Source organism: Clavelina lepadiformis, chromosome 8 (assembly GCF_947623445.1).
Source record: "Clavelina lepadiformis chromosome 8, kaClaLepa1.1, whole genome shotgun sequence".
NCBI classification, from domain to species: domain Eukaryota; kingdom Metazoa; phylum Chordata; class Ascidiacea; order Aplousobranchia; family Clavelinidae; genus Clavelina; species Clavelina lepadiformis.
The window spans coordinates 1,305,655-1,324,917 of record NC_135247.1 but is presented as its reverse complement, the minus strand read 5'-3'; the positions used below and the strand labels follow the sequence as shown (position 1 = coordinate 1,324,917).

General features: G+C 40.2%; 1 protein-coding gene and 4 non-coding genes across 5 annotated transcripts; 1 reads left to right on the top strand and 4 right to left on the bottom strand.

The window, feature by feature from the left end:
• Positions 1-4,775: 4,775 nt before the first annotated feature.
• Positions 4,776-4,857, bottom strand: Trnas-uga (transfer RNA serine (anticodon UGA)). The gene has a single exon. It is a non-coding gene; the product is annotated as a tRNA-Ser (tRNA).
• Positions 4,858-6,976: 2,119 nt separating this feature from the next.
• Positions 6,977-7,058, bottom strand: Trnas-uga (transfer RNA serine (anticodon UGA)). The gene has a single exon. It is a non-coding gene; the product is annotated as a tRNA-Ser (tRNA).
• A 506-nt stretch (positions 7,059-7,564) lies between these two features.
• On the bottom strand, positions 7,565-7,638 carry Trnar-ucu (transfer RNA arginine (anticodon UCU)). The gene has a single exon. It is a non-coding gene; the product is annotated as a tRNA-Arg (tRNA).
• Positions 7,639-8,365: 727 nt separating this feature from the next.
• On the bottom strand, positions 8,366-8,447 carry Trnas-uga (transfer RNA serine (anticodon UGA)). Its single transcript has one exon. It is a non-coding gene; the product is annotated as a tRNA-Ser (tRNA).
• Positions 8,448-12,401: 3,954 nt separating this feature from the next.
• Positions 12,402-18,972, top strand: LOC143468790 (annexin-B12-like). The gene is made up of 10 exons (XM_076966188.1): positions 12,402-12,505; positions 12,583-12,775; positions 12,920-13,237; positions 16,247-16,405; positions 16,487-16,581; positions 16,679-16,813; positions 16,981-17,130; positions 17,432-17,602; positions 17,693-17,881; positions 18,254-18,972. Exons 1-10 carry the CDS (start codon positions 12,455-12,457, stop codon positions 18,374-18,376), a joined length of 1,584 nt encoding a protein of 527 aa, XP_076822303.1. The 5' UTR covers positions 12,402-12,454; the 3' UTR covers positions 18,377-18,972.
• The last annotated feature ends 291 nt before the right edge of the window (positions 18,973-19,263 follow it).

The window sequence follows — 19,263 nt, the reverse complement described above, 5'->3', positions numbered from 1 at the left end:
TTGCCAGTGTTCTGCCTTAATTCATTCATATGACTTGTGTAGTTAAAGTGGTTGGTTGGTACTTGGTGGTTAAGAGTAAGTGAAGAATAATGTAGGTAACTTGCAATCTATAAACCAGGCTTAAGTTTCGGTTTAGTTTAGTAATGTATTAACCAGGTATATATTTATGCAATGAACTTAAATACGATCGAGTTGAGGTTATGTTGGGAAATACATTAGTTAATAAGCGAAAGAATATTAGTGCTTTACGTTGAACTTAATACTCGGATACCCCGCGTATATTTGCAAGCTTCATCAAAATATTTAACGGTGTACTAAAGCAGCCAAATTAAATAATTAAATTTGTAAATAACGCAATCGTAAATTGCTTGCAGTGTTAAACCGTTCTGGTATCATTCATGTTTGATTAACGTTATGGTTAATTTGATGTAATCTTTACAAATATTAGTTAAAACTAGTTACTAATATTATCTTTTTGCTTTCAGATTTCTCTGCGTAGGTGTGGTGATAAATTTGTTGAATATTTTTGCACTGATTGTATGTTTACTGATTTACTGATGATGATTTACTGAAGCCATGTGGCTTAACTATAAGGTAGATAATCGAGTAACACTCGGTTTAAAAGCTCTCTGCAGAAAACAGAATGATCAGACGTGACAATCTGATTGATGGATGTTCTGTCAGGTATGCGGGTAATGTTTTTTGTTTCGCGATTTGGCTCGCGAGTCGGTTCTTTGCTCTTTGGAGTTGGGTTTTGTATTAGTTGTAGTATTTGTTGCATAGTCGTTGTTGGTGGCTTTTGTACATTTTCGTGTCTTGAATGTTTTGGCTTTCGTGGTTTAAGTTTCGATTTATTGCTGTTGAGCTCTCTGCGCGCGCTTTCGCGTTGATTCTTTGTCGCTGTTGCTTTGCTGCACTTTGGCGTTTATTGCTTTGTTGGGGTCGGTAAATATTGGTTTTATTTTGGTGTTTATTATTTTTGTAGTTCGAGTATTGTTCTGGCCATACAGTTAACTTCTTAATGGAAATCAGTGATGTTTTGTCTGAATTTGTTACATTCCGTTATCTGGATTCTGGTTGGAGAATTTGCGCACAACAAACCCTGCATCAGACAATCTGTTTTAAAAGAGATTTTTTCTGCGTAAAGCTGATTCGATATCTGCCAATCTCAAACTTCTCGTACTGTAAACTGATTATTACAAGATCTGCACAGGGCAGCTTTAACAGGCAGACAATGTGGGAACAGCAACTTGCCTTGATTTTCAGTTAAGCAATATTGGCTAAAATTAAATTTTTAGATTAAATTAAAGTTCCTGATGAGGAAAATAACGTGATGAAAATGAGGCAGAGTTGAAGTTGCAGGGTTTGTTACGAGATTCAGTCGACAGAGAAAAAATGTTAAGATGTTTATTAAGGTGAAACCAGCATGATGTTTTACTGTGTGATGGCAGTAGCGACAAGGTATTTTTAATTACGTTTCTACATTTCGAGGTTTATTTCATCGGGTGACGTCAGTTACGGTTCCACCTTTCCTTGTCATCTCTCCCATTCAGCTGCTGCTCTCCTGGTAATTTGAAATCTATTTTATTGGCATCCATTTTTCTTAATATTTTATCATAATTTAACTGTTTAAAATAAGAAATTCTTCCGCTTCGTATTCAACAATTTTGGAAATCTATTAATTTCCAAACCTTAAAAGACAACCTGCTTTAAATATTCAGGACGGCCATGCCAAGAAAACTACGGTAAAAGCCCAACCTTGTAGATGATTCGTCAGACATCATCACAGATATCAGAAGTCACGAAATTGGGCAGGTTTTCATTGCACCTCTTGTATTTATTAGCATACAATGTCAACATGCAATCCAACATATTTAATTTAAGAGAATGCAATCCAAATCCATCGCTCCAGCTTCCGCTTCCAGCTTTCCAGACGTGTTTCCAGCTCGTTACCGGTAAGCCAAATGTTAGGAACTTGTTTTCGTTCCACGCTAGCATAAGACCTTGCTGGTTTCCTGTCATTGATTAAGGCCAGTTGATATTAATAGTATAATAATATTAATTGATTAATGGTGTAAGTAGCGTACATTATAATTGACCTAACACTCGTTTTTCAGGATCTCATGGGACTCGAAGCAACTAAAATTCAAAACAAAAAATAGACCATAATTGAAAGCAGTAGTAGGCTAAGTGGCAGATATTTGGACTGTTAACAGCGTGCTGGTAACCAACGAGGGACGATGAGAAGTAACGATGAGATAAACACGGAAGAGAGAGAAAGCTTCCGACCACAAGTTGTGATCGTGAGTCGTAGGTTTTCGGTTTAGGCGGCACTACCATCGCACATTGCGCCCCTGGTGTAGAAATGTTAAACCTTGTATAGAGCAGTAATATGCCGCCATGTTGGCATGCAGATGAATTGGTTTATACCAAAGGGACATTATGTTATCAGACTAATATAACTTCTTTAAGAATTCATTGAATCTACTGCAATGAAAGACAATGACAATTTGTATTTTTGTGCATTTTTCTACTTCCTTCCTTCACTCTTTTTGTATTATTTTTGTCGTCGGTAAAGGGCGTCAATGCAAATGCGATGGTAATTTTATTTCAGGTACCTCCGGGATATATCAGATATAGCTGAGGTAGAAAAGTTTAGAAGATCCCAGGTGAATGCAGAGTTCAGTTTGGTGTCGTAAGTAAAAAGGCCAAGTGTAAGATATTTTTGATCTTCTGACTGAAGCACAACAGCTTGTCAATGTTGAATTGAAACTTCATTGCATGCCTTAAGGCTCATATTTGTGGGCCGGTTTGTCTGACTTGTTTAATAACGATAAAGATTTGGTCAGGGCTGCAAGTTGTATTTTGTTTGATGCTGAAACACAGTTCGCGCTTGTTGCTGAGTTTGGTATTTGTTTGACCTTTGTTGTTCACTTCGATATTCTTGTTGTCAGCCTTTGTCCCTGCTTTGTTGCTGCTGCTCTCTGCGCGCGCTTTAGCGCCTTGTTCGTTGTTGCATTTCTACGCTTTGGCGTTTGTACAGTATTTTGTACAGTATCAGTAGTCTCTGAATTGGTGATTTTTTTTGGATTTTTCTTGTTGGAGTTTATTGATTTATTTTGTTTTGTCCATTCAGTGACCTTCAGTATAAATATGTTCAGTTTCTCTGGATTCTGTTCAAAATTTGAGCTCGAGATATCTGGCATCTGGTGTTTCAGGAGAATTTGTTCCCCCAAAGCTTATCTGGAATCTGCAAATCTGAACATTTCTTGCTGTGAACTGGACATGACAAGATTTGAACCAGTATTATAGCATATGTGAGCAGTGTAGAAGCTTAGAAATCTGCGTCGGCTTTGTTCAGTTCAGTAAGATTGACTAGCTGACTAGCTGACTAGCTGACTAGCTGACTAGCTGACTAGCTGACTAGCTGACTAGCTGACTAGCTGACTAGCTGACTAGCTGACTAGCTGACTAGCTGACTAGCTGACTAGCTGACTAGCTGACTAGCTGACTAGCTGACTAGCTGACTAGCTGACTAGCTGACTAGCTGACTAGCTGACTAGCTGACTAGCTGACTAGCTGACTAGCTGACTAGCTGACTAGCTGACTAGCTGACTAGCTGACTAGCTGACTAGCTGACTAGCTGACTAGCTGACTAGCTGACTAGCTGACTAGCTGACTAGCTGACTAGCTGACTAGCTGACTAGCTGACTAGCTGACTAGCTGACTAGCTAGACCACCGACCGACCCAAGTCCACCGAATTTTCGCTGGGTTCGAACCGTGAACCTTTGCCTTGCTGATCACTGAAATTTCCACTTAGCTGGTATGTGTACCCACCCGGGGGATTTCTATCTTTTAACATGAAAAGTGCGGGACTGAAATATTTTTATGTGAGTAAATTTTTACTTACTTATTACACTGACTTTCAAAGTCTTTCAGGAATAATTTGTCGTATCTTAAGATAGGAACACAAGCGCTTGCTCCGGGATTTGATCCCAAAACCTTGAGTTACCTAACTGGAAGTTGGAACTATGGGACGGTATCTTCTTAGGCTAGGCTTGGATGGACAGAGGTTTGAACCGAGAACCTTTGATTTGCTGCTAGCATATGTTTTCACTGCGCCATCGCTTACTTCACTGACAACTGGTACATTTATACCTTTTCATCTTATTTCATTGTGGGACTGAAATTTTTTTATGTGAGTTAAAATCTATTTTGTGGAGTCCTATTACACACTTCGACTTTCAAAGTCTTGTAGGATAATTTCGTTTTATTTCTTTTTTTTCCTAAGAAAAGAAGACCAGCCCTTTGGCAGGGATTTGATCCCGAAACCTTCAGTGGCCTACCATCGAGTGGGAACTATGCGACAGAATCTTCTTGGACTAGGCTTGGATGGCCAGAGGCTTGAACCGAAAACCTTTGATTTGCTGTTCTCCGCTATTTGCACTGCGCCATCGCTTACGTCCAACCTTATCGGTAGATTTATACCTTTCCACCTTTGTTCATTGTGGGACTGAAATTTTTGTGTGTTACTGAACTTCAATTTTGTAGAGTCTTGTTGCACACTTAAACTTTCAAAGTCTTGTAGGATAATTTCGTTTTATTTCCTAAGAATAGACGACCAGCGCTTGGGCAGGGATTTGAACCCAAAACATTTAGTAATTGGGAGTGGGAACTAACTGTGACGCTTGTACGAACCTTGAGAAATAACGCCATTAACAGTGCTCTATTCCATTCAAGTTCGCTTGCTGGCTACGACTAGACGTTATGTCAGCGTTGTGGGCAGGATTCGAACCTACGCGGGCAGAGCCCAACAGATTTCAAATCTGTCGCCTTAACCACTCGGCCACGACAACTGTGCTTAATGTTCAATGCAAATAGATATAATCGAACTTTTCTCGAATCACTTATGAAAACGTAATTTTATGTCAGCGTTGTCGGCAGGATTCGAACCTACGCGGACAGAGCCCAACAGATATCTAGTCTGTCGCCTTAACCACTTGGGCACGACAACTGTGATGAATGTCAAATGCAAATAGATATAATCGCACTTTTCTCGAATCACTTATGAAAACGAAAATTTATGTCAGCGTTGTCGGCAGGATTCGAACCTACGCGGGCAGAGCCCATCACATTTCGAGTCTGTCGCCTTAACCACTCGGCCACGACAACTGTCCTTAATGTTCAATGCAAATAGATAAAATCGCACTTTTCTCGAATCACTTATGAAATCGTAATTTTATATCAGCGTTGTCGGCAGGATTCGAACATCCGCGGGCAGATCTCAACAGATATCTAGTCTACTACTAGGGATTCGAACCCACGCCTCTAGAGCCGCACAAAGCGACTAAGCCTCTGCTTGAATCTGGCGCCTTAGACCACTCGGCCATCCTGACCCTGATGTTTTGTATGGATTTCCGTTCTTATAAGAATTACCACAAAACTAGGTAAAGGTTTAATTTAGCACTAATGTCACGGTTGTTTCACTCGTGGCTGTATGAAATTAACAGATCCAAGCAACGATGTTTAATCGAGGATAAATACAACGCACCAATCCAGATTGTTTCATTCTAGATTTACTTTATAGAAGCCGTAGACGATGATGTTAAGGTTTTTCTCAATTTAGGATGAAAATATGTAGAGTTAAGTGATTAGCTTTTTAAAATATTAAGCCAAATAATCCCTGCCGGGTCTCGAAAACGGAACCTCTGGATTAGAAGTTCAGCGCGCTAATCCGCCTAAGCCGATGGGAGTCTGGCCAGCTGGTGGCCTAGTCGGGAGTCGGGCCAGCTGGTGGCCTAGACGGGAGTCGGGCCAGCTGGTGGCCTAGACGGGAGTCGGGCCAGCTGGTGGCCTAGACGAGAGTCGGGCCAGCTGGTGGCCTAGACGGGAGTCGGGCCAGCTGGTGGCCTAGCTGGACTCCCCGTCTAGACCACCGACCGACCCAAGTCCACCGAATTTTCGCTGGGTTCGAACCGTGAACCTTCGCCTTGCTGTTCACTGAAATTTCCACTTAGTTGGTGTGTGTACCCACCCACCCGGGGGATTTCTATCTTTTAACATGAAAAGTGCGGGACTGAAATATTTTTATGTGAGTAAATTTTTACTTACTTATTACACTGACTTTCAAAGTCTTTCAGGAATAATTTGTCGTATCTTAAGATAGGAACACAAGCGCTTGCTCCGGGATTTGATCCCAAAACCTTGAGTTACCTAACTGGAAGTTGGAACTATGGGACGGTATCTTCTTAGGCTAGGCTTGGATGGACAGAGGTTTGAACCGAGAACCTTTGATTTGCTGCTAGCATATGTTTTCACTGCGCCATCGCTTACTTCACTGACAACTGGTACATTTATACCTTTTCACCTTATTTCATTGTGGGACTGAAATTTTTTTATGTGAGTTAAAATCTATTTTGTGGAGTCCTATTACACACTTCGACTTTCAAAGTCTTGTAGGATAATTTCGTTTTATTTCTTTTTTTTCCTAAGAAAAGAAGACCAGCCCTTTGGCAGGGATTTGATCCCGAAACCTTCAGTGGCCTACCATCGAGTGGGAACTATGCGACAGAATCTTCTTGGACTAGGCTTGGATGGCCAGAGGCTTGAACCGAAAACCTTTGATTTGCTGTTCTCCGCTATTTTCACTGCGCCATCGCTTACGTCCAACCTTATCGGTAGATTTATACCTTTCCACCTTTTTTCATTGTGGGACTGAAATTTTTGTGTGTTACTGAACTTCAATTTTGTAGAGTCTTGTTGCACACTTAAACTTTCAAAGTCTTGTAGGATAATTTCGTTTTATTTCCTAAGAATAGACGACCAGCGCTTGGGCAGGGATTTGAACCCAAAACATTTAGTAATTGGGAGTGGGAACTAACTGTGACGCTTGTACGAACCTTGAGAAATAACGCCATTAACCGTGCTCTATTCCATTCAAGTTCGCTTGCTGGCTACGACTAGACGTTATGTCAGCGTTGTGGGCAGGATTCGAACCTACGCGGGCAGAGCCCAACAGATTTCAAATCTGTCGCCTTAACCACTCGGCCACGACAACTGTGCTTAATGTTCAATGAAAATAGATATAATCGAACTTTTCTCGAATCACTTATGAAAACGTAATTTTATGTCAGCGTTGTCGGCAGGATTCGAACATCCGCGGGCAGATATCAACAGATATCTAGTCTACTACTAGGGATTCGAACCCACGCCTCTAGAGCCGCACAAAGCGACTAAGCCTCTGCTTGAATCTGGCGCCTTAGACCACTCGGCCATCCTGACCCTGATGTTTTGTATGGATTTCCGTTCTTATAAGAATTACCACAAAACTAGGTAAAGGTTTAATTTAGCACTAATGTCACGGTTGTTTTACTCGTGGCTGTATGAAATTAACAGATCCAAGCAACGATGTTTAATCGAGGATAAATACAACGCACCAATCCAGATTGTTTCATTCTAGATTTACTTTATAGAAGCCGTAGACGATGATGTTAAGGTTTTTCTCAATTTAGGATGAAAATATGTAGAGTTAAGTGATTAGCTTTTTAAAATATTAAGCCAAATAATCCCTGCCGGGTCTCGAACCCGGAACCTCTGGATTAGAAGTTCAACGCGCTAATCCATTGCGCCACAGAGACAAACTCATACCAACCTTTTACCCTTTAAAAAACGATCCAGTCTAGAAAATCGGAAAAAATTACTTGATCGAACCGTTGTGGAACTAAGAAATAAATTTCGCAATGTTCAATTTTACTGTTCACATCAATGCAATCCGACACAAAGTTAGCATATACGGTATGTGAAGTAAAACTTTCCAAAACTACTGTCAGAAGTGGGATTCGAACCCACGCTTAGATTCGGAGACCAGAACACCGTAGAGCCGCACAAAGCGACTAAGCCTCTGCTTGAGTCTGGCGCCTTAGACCATTCGTCCATCCTGACCTCGATGTTTTATATGGATCTCCGTTCTAATAATACTTATAACAAAACCAGTAAACGGCTTAATTTAGCACTAATGTCACGGTGGTTTTCGCTCGTGACTGTGTAACATTCAGAGATACATGCAACGATGAAGATGTAGACGATGATGTTAATGATTTGCTCAATTTAAGATGAAAATATGTACAGTTAAGTGAAAAGCTTTGAAAATTATGACTAAGACTAAACTAGACTAGACTAGACTAGATTAGACTAGACGTTATGTCAGCGTTGTCGGCAGGATTCGAACCTACGCGGGCAGATGCCAACAGATTTCTAGTCTTTCACCTTAACCACTCGGCCACGACAATTGTGCTTAATGATCAATGCAAATTGATAACATGCCACATTTCTCGAATCACTTATGAAAAAGAAAATTTATGTCAGCGTTGTTGGCAGGATTCGAACCTACGCGGGCAGAGCCCAACAGATTTCAAGTCTGTCGCCTTAACCACTCGGCCACGACAACTGTGCTTAATGTTCAATGCAAATAGATGTAATCAAACTTTTCTCGAATCACTTATGAAAACGTAATTTTATGTCAGCGTTGTCGGCAGGATTCGAACCTACGCGGGCAGAGCCCAACAGATATCTAGTCTGTCGGCTTAACCAATCGGCCACGACAATTGTGCTTAATGATCAATGCAAATTGATAAAATCGCACACTTCTCGAATCACTTATGAAATCGTAATTTTATGTCAGCGTCAATGTTCCCTCTAATTTTTCACGAGTCTGAGCAAACACACTAATTCCCTGAACGGTCCCTTGGACAGCTGTGAGCAACATCAGACGTGCCACGTGCGCACTGTGGCCATTATTATGCGTTTATTTTATTTTCAATTCAGGATGGATTTTTTTCTTGTGCGCAGCACAGATTTTTTATGCGCGGAGACCGTGTCAGCAGTGCGCATTTGCGCACGCGCGCAGCTTAGCGGGAACATTGTACATGACGTATTCAATAGTAGGGTGCTACTAAAAATAGCAGATTGGTTACGTCACGAGTAAATTTTAGCATGTGTTCAGTTAAAACTGCTATTGGGAATGTGATATATCAATTTTCTTTCTACGGATTCAAGGTTGCCACTCGTAGGGATTTTACCCTACGGTAGGGTTTTTTGGCCCCTTGTAGGGTGTAGGGCAGGCATGCACAACTCAAAACAGTACACGGGCCGTTTTAGCGAAAAAATATTTTTCGCGGGCCGCGTGCTAACGTTGTTGTAACTAACGTGTAGCCTACTTTATATAATGTGACCGATTAACCGTTGAATAAGAGATATCGTTGAGAAGATGGTTACTGTCAAGAGACGGTTGCCTCTCGCACTACAGTATCTAGTTGTTTTGAACGCTTAGCGGCGGTAAAGCATCGGATTCGTTGATTATGTAACTGTAACCGTGGAGAAAATGCCTGAATGAGCGAAATCACGGAATATCTCGTGGGCCGCTTGAAAAGGTTTCGCGGGCCGCATGCGGCCCGCGGGCCGTATGTTGTGCATGCCTGTAGGGTACAACCCTACACTGTAGGGTGACCCTACGGGTTTTTCACCTTTATTCATAGATTTCCTTTTGTTTAAAGTAAAATAAAAATAAATTCAAATAATAAATTTACTGAATAATGACAAAAACATGGTCTAAACCAGGGGTGGCCAAACTGCGGCTCTCGAGCCGCATGCGGCTCTTTAATGAATTAGCATTGTTGAATTAGACATGCATTTTCCCGGTCTAGACGAGTTGTTTGATCAGATTATGAAACAATGCGTTCTATCTCATGTAGTAACAATGGACTCATTGTAGTAACAATGGACACTTTAGTTAAGTAAATTGTCAGATTGAAGCTGTACGTCAGGGCTGACCTAGTTTTAAGTCTTGGTTATGGTTATACTAATAATTGTAAATTGCAAAAAGAGTTGGAGAAGCCCAGCAGGTGGAGACTGGAGAATGAGACAGCAGATGAGCAGAATCAGCAGATTGAACAGACAGGAATGAAGTGATCTTGTTTTGTGATGGTTGATGAGTGATTTATGGACAATGATCATTTTCCTTTTTGTTTTTGATCTCAGAAGATCACTGCCTAATTAGTTTCTTAGACAACTTTGTGATTTATATTCATAAATGTTTGTCATTTGATAATGGTACAGTAACTGTGGTTATGAGACACTGTGTTAATACTGCCTATTTGCACGTATAATACGGTAACTAGCTTATTTTTTGTAATTTATCATTTCCGTGATTTTAACACTATGTGTCTATGACAAGTGCTTCAATGTTTTGCAGACAGTATTCCACTAACTGTAAAATTAATATTGCAATTGTTTAATGTTTTTGTGATGTTAGTTATGACATTTGGCAGTCTGATGTACTTGTAAAAGAATGTTTCGTACTGTGAGTTGTTTACTGTGATGCTGTATCGTGAGTTGTTTACTGTGATGCTGTATCGTACTGTGAGTTGTTTTATTTTTTTTTTTAATATTTTTTGCGTTAGAAGATGTCTTATGATGGGCTTGCTTTAGTTTGATAGAGTTTGCTTGGTGTATATAGGGTATGATAACATGTATGGCTCAGCTTCACCACTAAAATTCAGAAAATTGAGGTAAGATAACCCTGGTGGTTTATATTCTGACTTAGTTGTTGAGTACAAGCACCAAAGAATGTTATCTGCTATTGCTCTTGTTATAAATTCAACATTACTGATATATTCGATTAGTGGAAACACAAATGTCAGTAAATGTTGAACTACTTTAGTTCTGGTGCTTTTGAACTGAAACTAAAGTAGTTATAAAGTGCCATAAAACTGCCAAAATTTCTTTTTTTATTTGTTCAAACTGCGTAGGGAGATGTAGGGTTTTTTTTAGGTGTGCTGGTAGGGTTAATTTCTTTTTTGAGTGGCAACACTGTGGATTGTCACTTCCTCAAAAGGCTGTGATACCGGTACTTCGTCAGGTAGACTTACGTGGAACCCAGTAACAATACCGTACTACAGAATTACTGTAGTAAGACCAGCTCGCCTTAGGCAACTAACATATCGCTTGAACTCTCAATCTTTTTGAGTTCGAACAAGCTCACTCGGCTGTAATGGCTAAAATGCAATGTCATGGTCTGTTCATACTGACAGTGACGGCCTGCATGACGGCTATAAGTTGCCGTTGGCCTATTACTGAGCGTAATGGTTGATGACGCAGTTAGATGGTAGCTCATAGGCCTAATGAATGCCGAACACTGTAATAGCTGGTGCTAAGGCTCAACCAGCGCAGCAGGTTTATTTTTGTGCCTGCAAATAAATTGTTGATAGGCTAGCTGAAACGCAAGCATGCTCTTTAGTTTGTACTGCCATGGCAACCAAAATACTATAAGGTGCCTAAATGCGTAGGCCTACGTATGCAATTTAATCAATAACAGGTTAAAAAGATAGACCTATATTCTGATAATATTGGTTCCGCTGTTCATATGTTTGTAAGTTATTACTATGGTACTGAAAGTTGTCATAGTTTACTCAACTGTGCTCAGTCAGTGGCCTTCAAGCACTGGGGTTGATGTATAGTGATTACAGTATTATATGTCAATTGAATCTTATTTATAATATTGAAAATATGCAGACAATATCAGAATATGCGTACTAATAGACCTATGGAAATTGTCACAATGTCAGGTTGTAGGGCTGTAGGCTAACCAAGTCATTTTTCTTAAAAACTTAAGTCAAATAAAACTAACTTGAGTCAAGTCGAGTCAATCTAATGCAATACAATGTGATTCGATGTAAGTTAAAAATAACTCAATAAAGTTCGCTGCGTTATGTCGCTTAAATTTGTTTTACACCTGTCAGATAAAGGTCATGGGTTTAGGTCTGTTAATAATTGCTTAAGGGCAAAGTATCATTTGTTATGGAAATCTTCCAATTTTTATGCCGATAATTTTGGTTTTTTATGTGGGAACATTAACTCGAGCCCAGACTGGAAAGCGTAGCAGTTTTTGAAATCATGTGTACATCATTGCAGAGCCATTCACTGAGATCTCGATTAGAACTATGTTACAAATTGACATGAAAATGTAGAAGTTTGGCTTGAACATTGGTGACTGTCGCATGTGCACCAAAAGATTCGTCAACGTTCATGCTGAGATTTTACACATTTGCAAAATTATAACACACAATTAGGCAAATTTGGTTATTTGTTTACCAAGTTATAAGTTTGATTATACAAAGAATTGATGCTTTCTCACCAACATTTGTGTTTCTGCACTCATGTTTTTACATTGAAAACGTCCATACTTTCCTGTTTGAGACTAGAGTCACGCCAAGACATTCGAAATTACGACTTGATTTAAGTCTGTGACTCAGCATTATAAGCAAACAACTTGCACCTGTAGGTGTATATTTTGCATGTACTCTTCCTATACCTTACTTAAGTGTGTTTTATTGGATGATATTTTTTGCAGTTTACATATAAGTTAAAAAGTTGGTGCCCAGAGCAGGAACTTATAAAATGTCCTACGGCTACCCCCCACCCGGCGGACAAGGATACCCGCCCCAACAGGTCAGTAATTTTCACTGGAATTACTTGTTTGTTCTCCTGCTTTGTTGTTGAGTCAATGTAAACATATTTTTTTGCAGCCTGGATACCCATCAGCCCCAGGAGGAGCCCCTGGGGGCTATCCACCAGCACAAGGCGGCTATCCACCAGCCCCTGGTGGATATCCTGCAGCAAGTGGAGGTTACCCACAATCTGGCGGTCCCAGTGGTTATCCCCCTGCTCCAGGGGGAAATTACCCGCCTTCTGGAGGTTACCCAGCACCAGGTGGCATTGGTAAGTTTTTTTGTCGTTTGCAAAGAGATGATTATACAGTAGTTCGTTTCAAGCCGCCTTCGCTTGTGAAGGCATTGAATGAACTTACTCTGCCGTAAGAAGTAACTGACTTGAATTTAAATAAAACTTTGCTCTTTACTGTAGGTTTTGACAGTGTAACTTCGCAACCGCCAGCTCAGAATTATGGCCAGCCTGGTTATGGAGGAGGATACCCAGCCCCAGGTGCTGGAGCCCCAGGTTATCCAGCGCAGGCGCCATATGGTGCTCCACAGCAACCGTATGGTGCCCCACCACACACATCAGCCCCACAGCAACCGTATGGTGCCCCTCCTGCTGCCACAGCTCCTCAACCAGGATATGGGGCACCTCCCCAAGGTCAGGGTTACCCGATGCCCACTCAGGGTCAGTTGTATGGACAGCAAGCTGCTCAACCCCAGTACGGACAAGCCCCGGTTCAACCAGGTAACAGTCACTAATTTGTTGTCATTCTATGAAAAGCCTCGTTAACATCATATTTTATGCTTCAACGGAGGTTTTCAAATACTTAATTAATAAAGTAAACATAATTTGTGGTGATGCTTTTCTTCTAAGCAGTGTATGAAGCTTAGTTATGTGCCCTTTGGCCGTCAATCCCATTATATATTTTTTGACGTAATCAGATCGTTGGTTTGTTTTATATTTTTATTGAATGATATCGTTAGATTTTATAGAGAATGCATGTTTGCGGCTTGGTTTATCGAATTGTTTGAGATTGCCAACCTACCACGGTGTTGTGATGCGTTTTCTGTGGCAAATTGCACTTAAGCGTACATAAAACGAACAGTGAATACTATTAAACACATCGACTATACAATGGCCGCAGTCGATCTTGACTCAATACAGTCTTTGTTTGTCTTTCTGTTTGTACGTGTTTGCTTTAGGATTTTGGTCATCATAATATATCTGTTGTTTTGTGGAACTCTCTATATTTTTTCTGTAATTTGTTGAATATTTGAAGACCTGAGTTACTGCACTGATTGCAAATTGCACTTTTTGACAACTAGTTCCAAGTAATTTTGTACATGTACTTGTATAAACAACAAATCTTTGCTCGTTCGAAATTTTTACAATGATCAATTTTACCTTTAACTGTAAGCACTGAAACAACCTTGTTCCGTTGTCATCCAATAAAATGTAGATAAATAAGTAACTATGTAATTTGTTGTTTTTTCTAAGCAAGATTAGGTAAAGGTGTGAAATAGTGTCTGTGTCTGCGAAATATCAACGTGTATAACACGAATAGTGATTAAATTATCATTGCAATGTGTTAGTGAGTTGTACATTCACCACAGCATGTTCTGTGGTGGGCGTCAGGATGTTAAACGCACTTAATGTTTGCCTTTGCTAATGGGTAACTTTGTCAAGCACGCCAGAGATAAACACACGTCACACTGCCGTTAATGTGAGCGTAAAATTATTATGTACGACAAGTAATTGCTAGGTGGACCACCGTAGGCTACATACAAATAAATAATCATGGCTGTTAGTAATGCACTTTCAATTGCCAATAGACATTAACTGAAAACTCACAGACAATTAACCCGTCGTGTAGCAAAAGTTGTGCTGCTTCCGCGAATTCCGATTGTAGTAATATTAAGTTGGGCGAGGGCAAAGCTGTTTTGAATATAGCGAAGTAACAAATGCTCTTTTCGTTGTTATTCTTTTATGACGTAGACATCGCCATTGTTGCGTCTCGTGTGGCAACTGGTCGACACAGATTGGAGAGTTTGCTTTCGCTGTAACGGTTCATGATTCTGTTGAAAGCTTTCATTGTAAGCGGTAGGAAGGCCTGAATCTTTTAGAGAACAGTCGACAATTTGGCGTTTGTTGGAGAGTATTGTTGATGTTATGTCAACAAGACATGCATAAAATAGATATAAAATGCATGCGAAGTGCAAATACTATATTGTCTGTGCTAAATGCTGGGTTATTAATATCGTCGGCCAATCACGTTGAATTACGTCACAGAATGTCGCGATTTCACATTGTCGCTTGTGTTTGGTTTACAGTCCATAGCCTTGCGTGCAGAAGCTTGACAGCGCTTGTAGAGTAGAAAGGAAACGGAGTTTGTTATTGTTTAAAGGTAACGGTATCGGTTTACGTTGCGATATTCGACAACAGTTTTGGTTGAATGTAAAATGAAAAAGTAAATACACAAGCTAATTCAATTTCAACACAGAAACCAGCAGCTGTGTTGTTGACTGACGTTTCCCGCTCTATTTGTTTTCCCGTTTTGTTTTCTTGCAGCGCTGTCTAATGTTATTACAATGCTAGGGCTACAGCAATGGGCGTTTTTGACCACTTGTATGTGAAGCGAAGAGAACTGGAAAATATGTTGCGGTTTTGTAATAATCAGTTTGTAAATGCGCTACGCAGTCAGTTGTGTATAAATGTCACCGGACGTTTAAACCAAACACCAGACTTCCTCGATTGTGAAATCCTTGTAGAAAGAATAGCGCTCGGTGCTGAATGAGTGTTTGCTAATTTACAGCATGAGTAAGGTTATCGGCTTGTTATGGTAACAGCAACTTTGCCGTATCTCAACGTGCGTATTCTTGTTGCTCACGATGGTCTGTGCATTGATAATAATTATGCAGGATTGTGGTAGGCATTATTTTAAGAAACGACGCTCATATTTATTCTGTCAAATGGTTAAGGTTAGCAATAGAACTAAATCATATATATTGGTATAAGACCTATACAGTATTGAGTTACCAATAGAAAACATAGAACGTTTTTCTTAGAAAGACGTTCAGACTATTTTAAGATTATTCCAGCGATTTTATTCAACTGTACAGTGTTTACAGTTTTAATAATTTATACGTTAATAGCTGCTCTTAAAAATGAAAGTTTTTTCTATGGAATGCCTACATCATCAGTATAGGATCGTCTGCTTTCGTATCCGCTGGTATTTGTGCCCATGCTGAATAATAATGCCCATAGCCAGCTCACTTGCTGCTAGCAAGCCTGTGTTGATTAAATCTAAAACGGTTTAAGCTTTTCACCAGGATCAGTTGATACTTTGAAGCAGAGTTCTAGTAATGATGAAAACAGGAAGTTGTGACAGGGGCTGGAATTGCCGAGTCAAACGCGGACAGAAACGTACAACACGTAAATAGACAGTTTCGCTATTCTTGCAAATTGGAAACTTTTTTCATTTGTCCCATCCCTTCATGCAGCTGGCTTCGTGTGATCGTTGGCTTCAATTTAGTTTCAGACTTTCAGTTGGAAAAATCGGTTTTGCTTTGTGTACTAAAATGCAAGGATGAAACTCTGCTTCTTCTAAATTTTATGTTTTATGTGTTTTTAACAGCAAATAGGTTTTTATTTTTTTGCTCCCAGTGCAATATTGCTCAATCTTGGTGAGATTTCTGTTATTGTTAGTGCTGTAGTTCAGTTGTATTTCAAAGCTAATAGAGTTTCGTTTTTCAGCCTACGCTCAACCAAGTGCTGCTAAACACGGTAAAATGGCTCAAGTAACGCAAGGTATGGCCGCTATGACCATTAAGACTCACGGTACTGTTGTTCCACACTCGCCGTTTGATCCTGAGGCCGACGCCAAAGTTTTGAGAAAAGCCATGAAGGGATTAGGTTGGTTGAGAATCCATTACGTCACTCTTATATGAATTTTACGTCACAATAGTTTAATTATTTCATCACCGCACTGCATAGGTACCGATGAAAAAGCGATTATAAGCGTGATTGGGAGTAGGACAAGCGCCCAAAGGCAACAGTTGAAGCAAACGTACAAGCAAGCATTTGGAAGGGTATGATCTAGTTTATGATTTATTACCAACTCTTAGCTTTAACACATCGAGTATACGAAGTATCTATACCAACTAAGCGGACAAAAACAATCTGCAGGACTTGGTGAAAGATCTAAAGTCGGAGCTGAGCGGGAATTTTGAAGACCTGGTGGTTGCCATGTTCATGAAGTCACGTGAATATGACGCATATTGTCTCCACGAAGCGATGTCCGGGGCCGGAACAACGGAATCGGTGATTTATTTCCTGGTTTTGTAACAACTTGATGAGATATTTGCCCGAATTGGAAACATCCCCTGTATATTGCATCTGCCGCGTATAGCTTAGTTTGTTCTACTGGCTGGTCTCTGAGAACAACCAACCTGTGTTCCAAATATATACAACGCATTGTTACGTAATAGACGCTGATCGAGATATTGGTGTCGAGGAGCAATTCTGAGATCAAAGAGATCAGAGACGAGTACAAGAGATTGTACAAGAAGGACCTTGAGAAAGCTTTGATGAGCGAGACCAGCGGTCACTTCAGGAAACTTCTCGTCTCTTTGAACAACGTGAGTTCGAGAATTTTTAACTCTTTTTTTCAATTCTCTTCTTTGTGTAAATAATTTCTTATTGACTCCCCACCTCGACCTGCCATCATCGGCGTAATGAGATTAACCCGGGGTAGATTTATTTACGCGCTCCAACTAACGCGACGCTGTAAACGGACACCGGAAAATGTTCTAATAATAGTCTGTGATTAAAAGTGTGGAGATGAAAATAAAACGGGTGAGGGCATGACCCATCGGCAAATACTGACGAGTCCTCTTTGTTGATGGTTCGCGCAAGAAACTGAGTCCTTGACTTTTTCAGGCCAGCAGAGACACGAGCACGACCGTGGACCAGGCCAAGGCCCAGGCGGACGCCCAAAGCTTGTACCAGGCCGGAGAGAAGAAATGGGGAACGGACGAGGCGACCTTTAACCTCATCATGGCCTCCAGAGGCTTCCCTCAACTTCGAGCGACCTTCGACGCCTATCATAAGGTCAGGGGAACCCCCTATTTAGATCCCGTTTTCCGTTTCGCGCCCATTAATTAATTAATTATTAACAATCACTTGATTACATCGACGCAGATCGCAAATCGGGACATCGTTAAATCGATCAAGGGCGAGTTTTCGGGCGACATCGAGGACGGGATGGTCGCTGTCGTGGATGTCTCGCGTAACGCGCCCGCCTACTTCGCCAAACGCTTGCATCAATCTATGAAGGGACTTGGCACGAAGGACGACGCCCTAGTTCGTGTGGTCGTGTCCAGATGTGAGGTAATTCAATATTCTATTTTGACGTCACTTTTTATGGAATTATTGCGTCATAATGATACCCGTGTAGTCGGTTGCAATCACTGCACTTTTCTTTCATTTCCGTTGCCAAATTTCCTTCCCGAGAAATTTAAATATATTTCTTGGTGAGCCATGTGGCCCTCTGTCTAAACTGTGTCTACGCTGAGAATTCTTCGAAAGCTTGGAGAATAATTATCACGTGATGCGCAAGCTAATCGTTAAAATACAATTTGGAATTGTCAAATGAAACACTATTCAGTACGACCCGGTCAAATTAAAATAGGATTTTGAGTAATCACAAGCGTCGGAATGACAATTTATCTTTTACTAACCACTCGATTGCTTTTGCTTAAGGTGGACATGGTTGAAATCAAGGAGCAATTCTTGGCCATGTTCAAGAAGACCTTGCCCAGTTACATCAAGGACGACACGAGCGGAGATTACAAGAAGCTTCTGCTTGCCTTGGTCGGAAATTAGAATCGTTTCCACCAAATCATTTTCGCTAATTGTAAAACCATAAGCACCGTAGCAACCGAATGTATGTAGATTTTGCTCTTTTAATTGCTTTTGCATTGGCCAACAGGTGGCGCCGGTGCAGTTGTTTAAACGTTATTGTCATAAGTGGTATTAGTATGACGTAGGCCACATTAAGATGCTTGGAATGTGAGTTACTGAAAATGTGAGCCAGGTTACTGAAAATCTGCAGTAAAATGTGGAAATAACTGACACTATAGTTTTTGTAAATGTTGTAAATCACTGGCGGCCTTTTGTTAAATCTGGTTATGATCATGTTTATTGCACTGGCTTCCGTAATGTTTCTGCAGAATTTTAGAAGTTCCTTTTTAATTTGCGCCATCATGATAATTATGACTTTGACTGATCGTAGAATGAGAAAATTGAAATTGTTAACTGGTGTTTTTTGTCAATATGTTTTAGTCCATATATACGTGGTTACGTGTTATAATCTGTGCTTACTGTATTGTATTCAGAATATAATTTTAAATCGGCGTCACGCATCATTGCGTTTGATGTTGACTGATAATTGAAATAAATTGTACGCCTTGTATGTAAAATGGTCCAAAAAGCATTTCCGATAAACAGTCTTTGAAAAATTGTACGAAAAGCTAACATCAAAGATTCGTAAAATACAAATCCACGAAACAGATTGATAAAAAGTAATAATGACACCTACCAATATTTTGAGTTGAAACACAATTTGTTACAAATATGATATGTTATTGAGGAAGTCTTTAAATGTCGAAAAACTTTCCTTTGTCCCAATATCTTATAAAAACCTTAAAAGTTGATGGAGGGTGAACCGTGTTGCCCCAGTATATAATTATAATCAGCAAGATAAAAAGTGT

What these genes read in the sequence shown, in the direction of transcription:
- LOC143468790 (XM_076966188.1), top strand. Translation starts at nt 12,455, where the DNA reads ATGTCCTACGGCTACCCCCCACCCGGCGGACAAGGATACCCGCCCCAA. An exon ending in AAGGATACCCGCCCCAACAG is followed by an intron (nt 12,506 to 12,582) that starts GTCAGTAATTTT and finishes ATTTTTTTGCAG; the next exon opens with CCTGGATACCCATCAGCCCC. An exon ending in TTCTCGTCTCTTTGAACAAC is followed by an intron (nt 17,131 to 17,431) that starts GTGAGTTCGAGA and finishes TGACTTTTTCAG; the next exon opens with GCCAGCAGAGACACGAGCAC.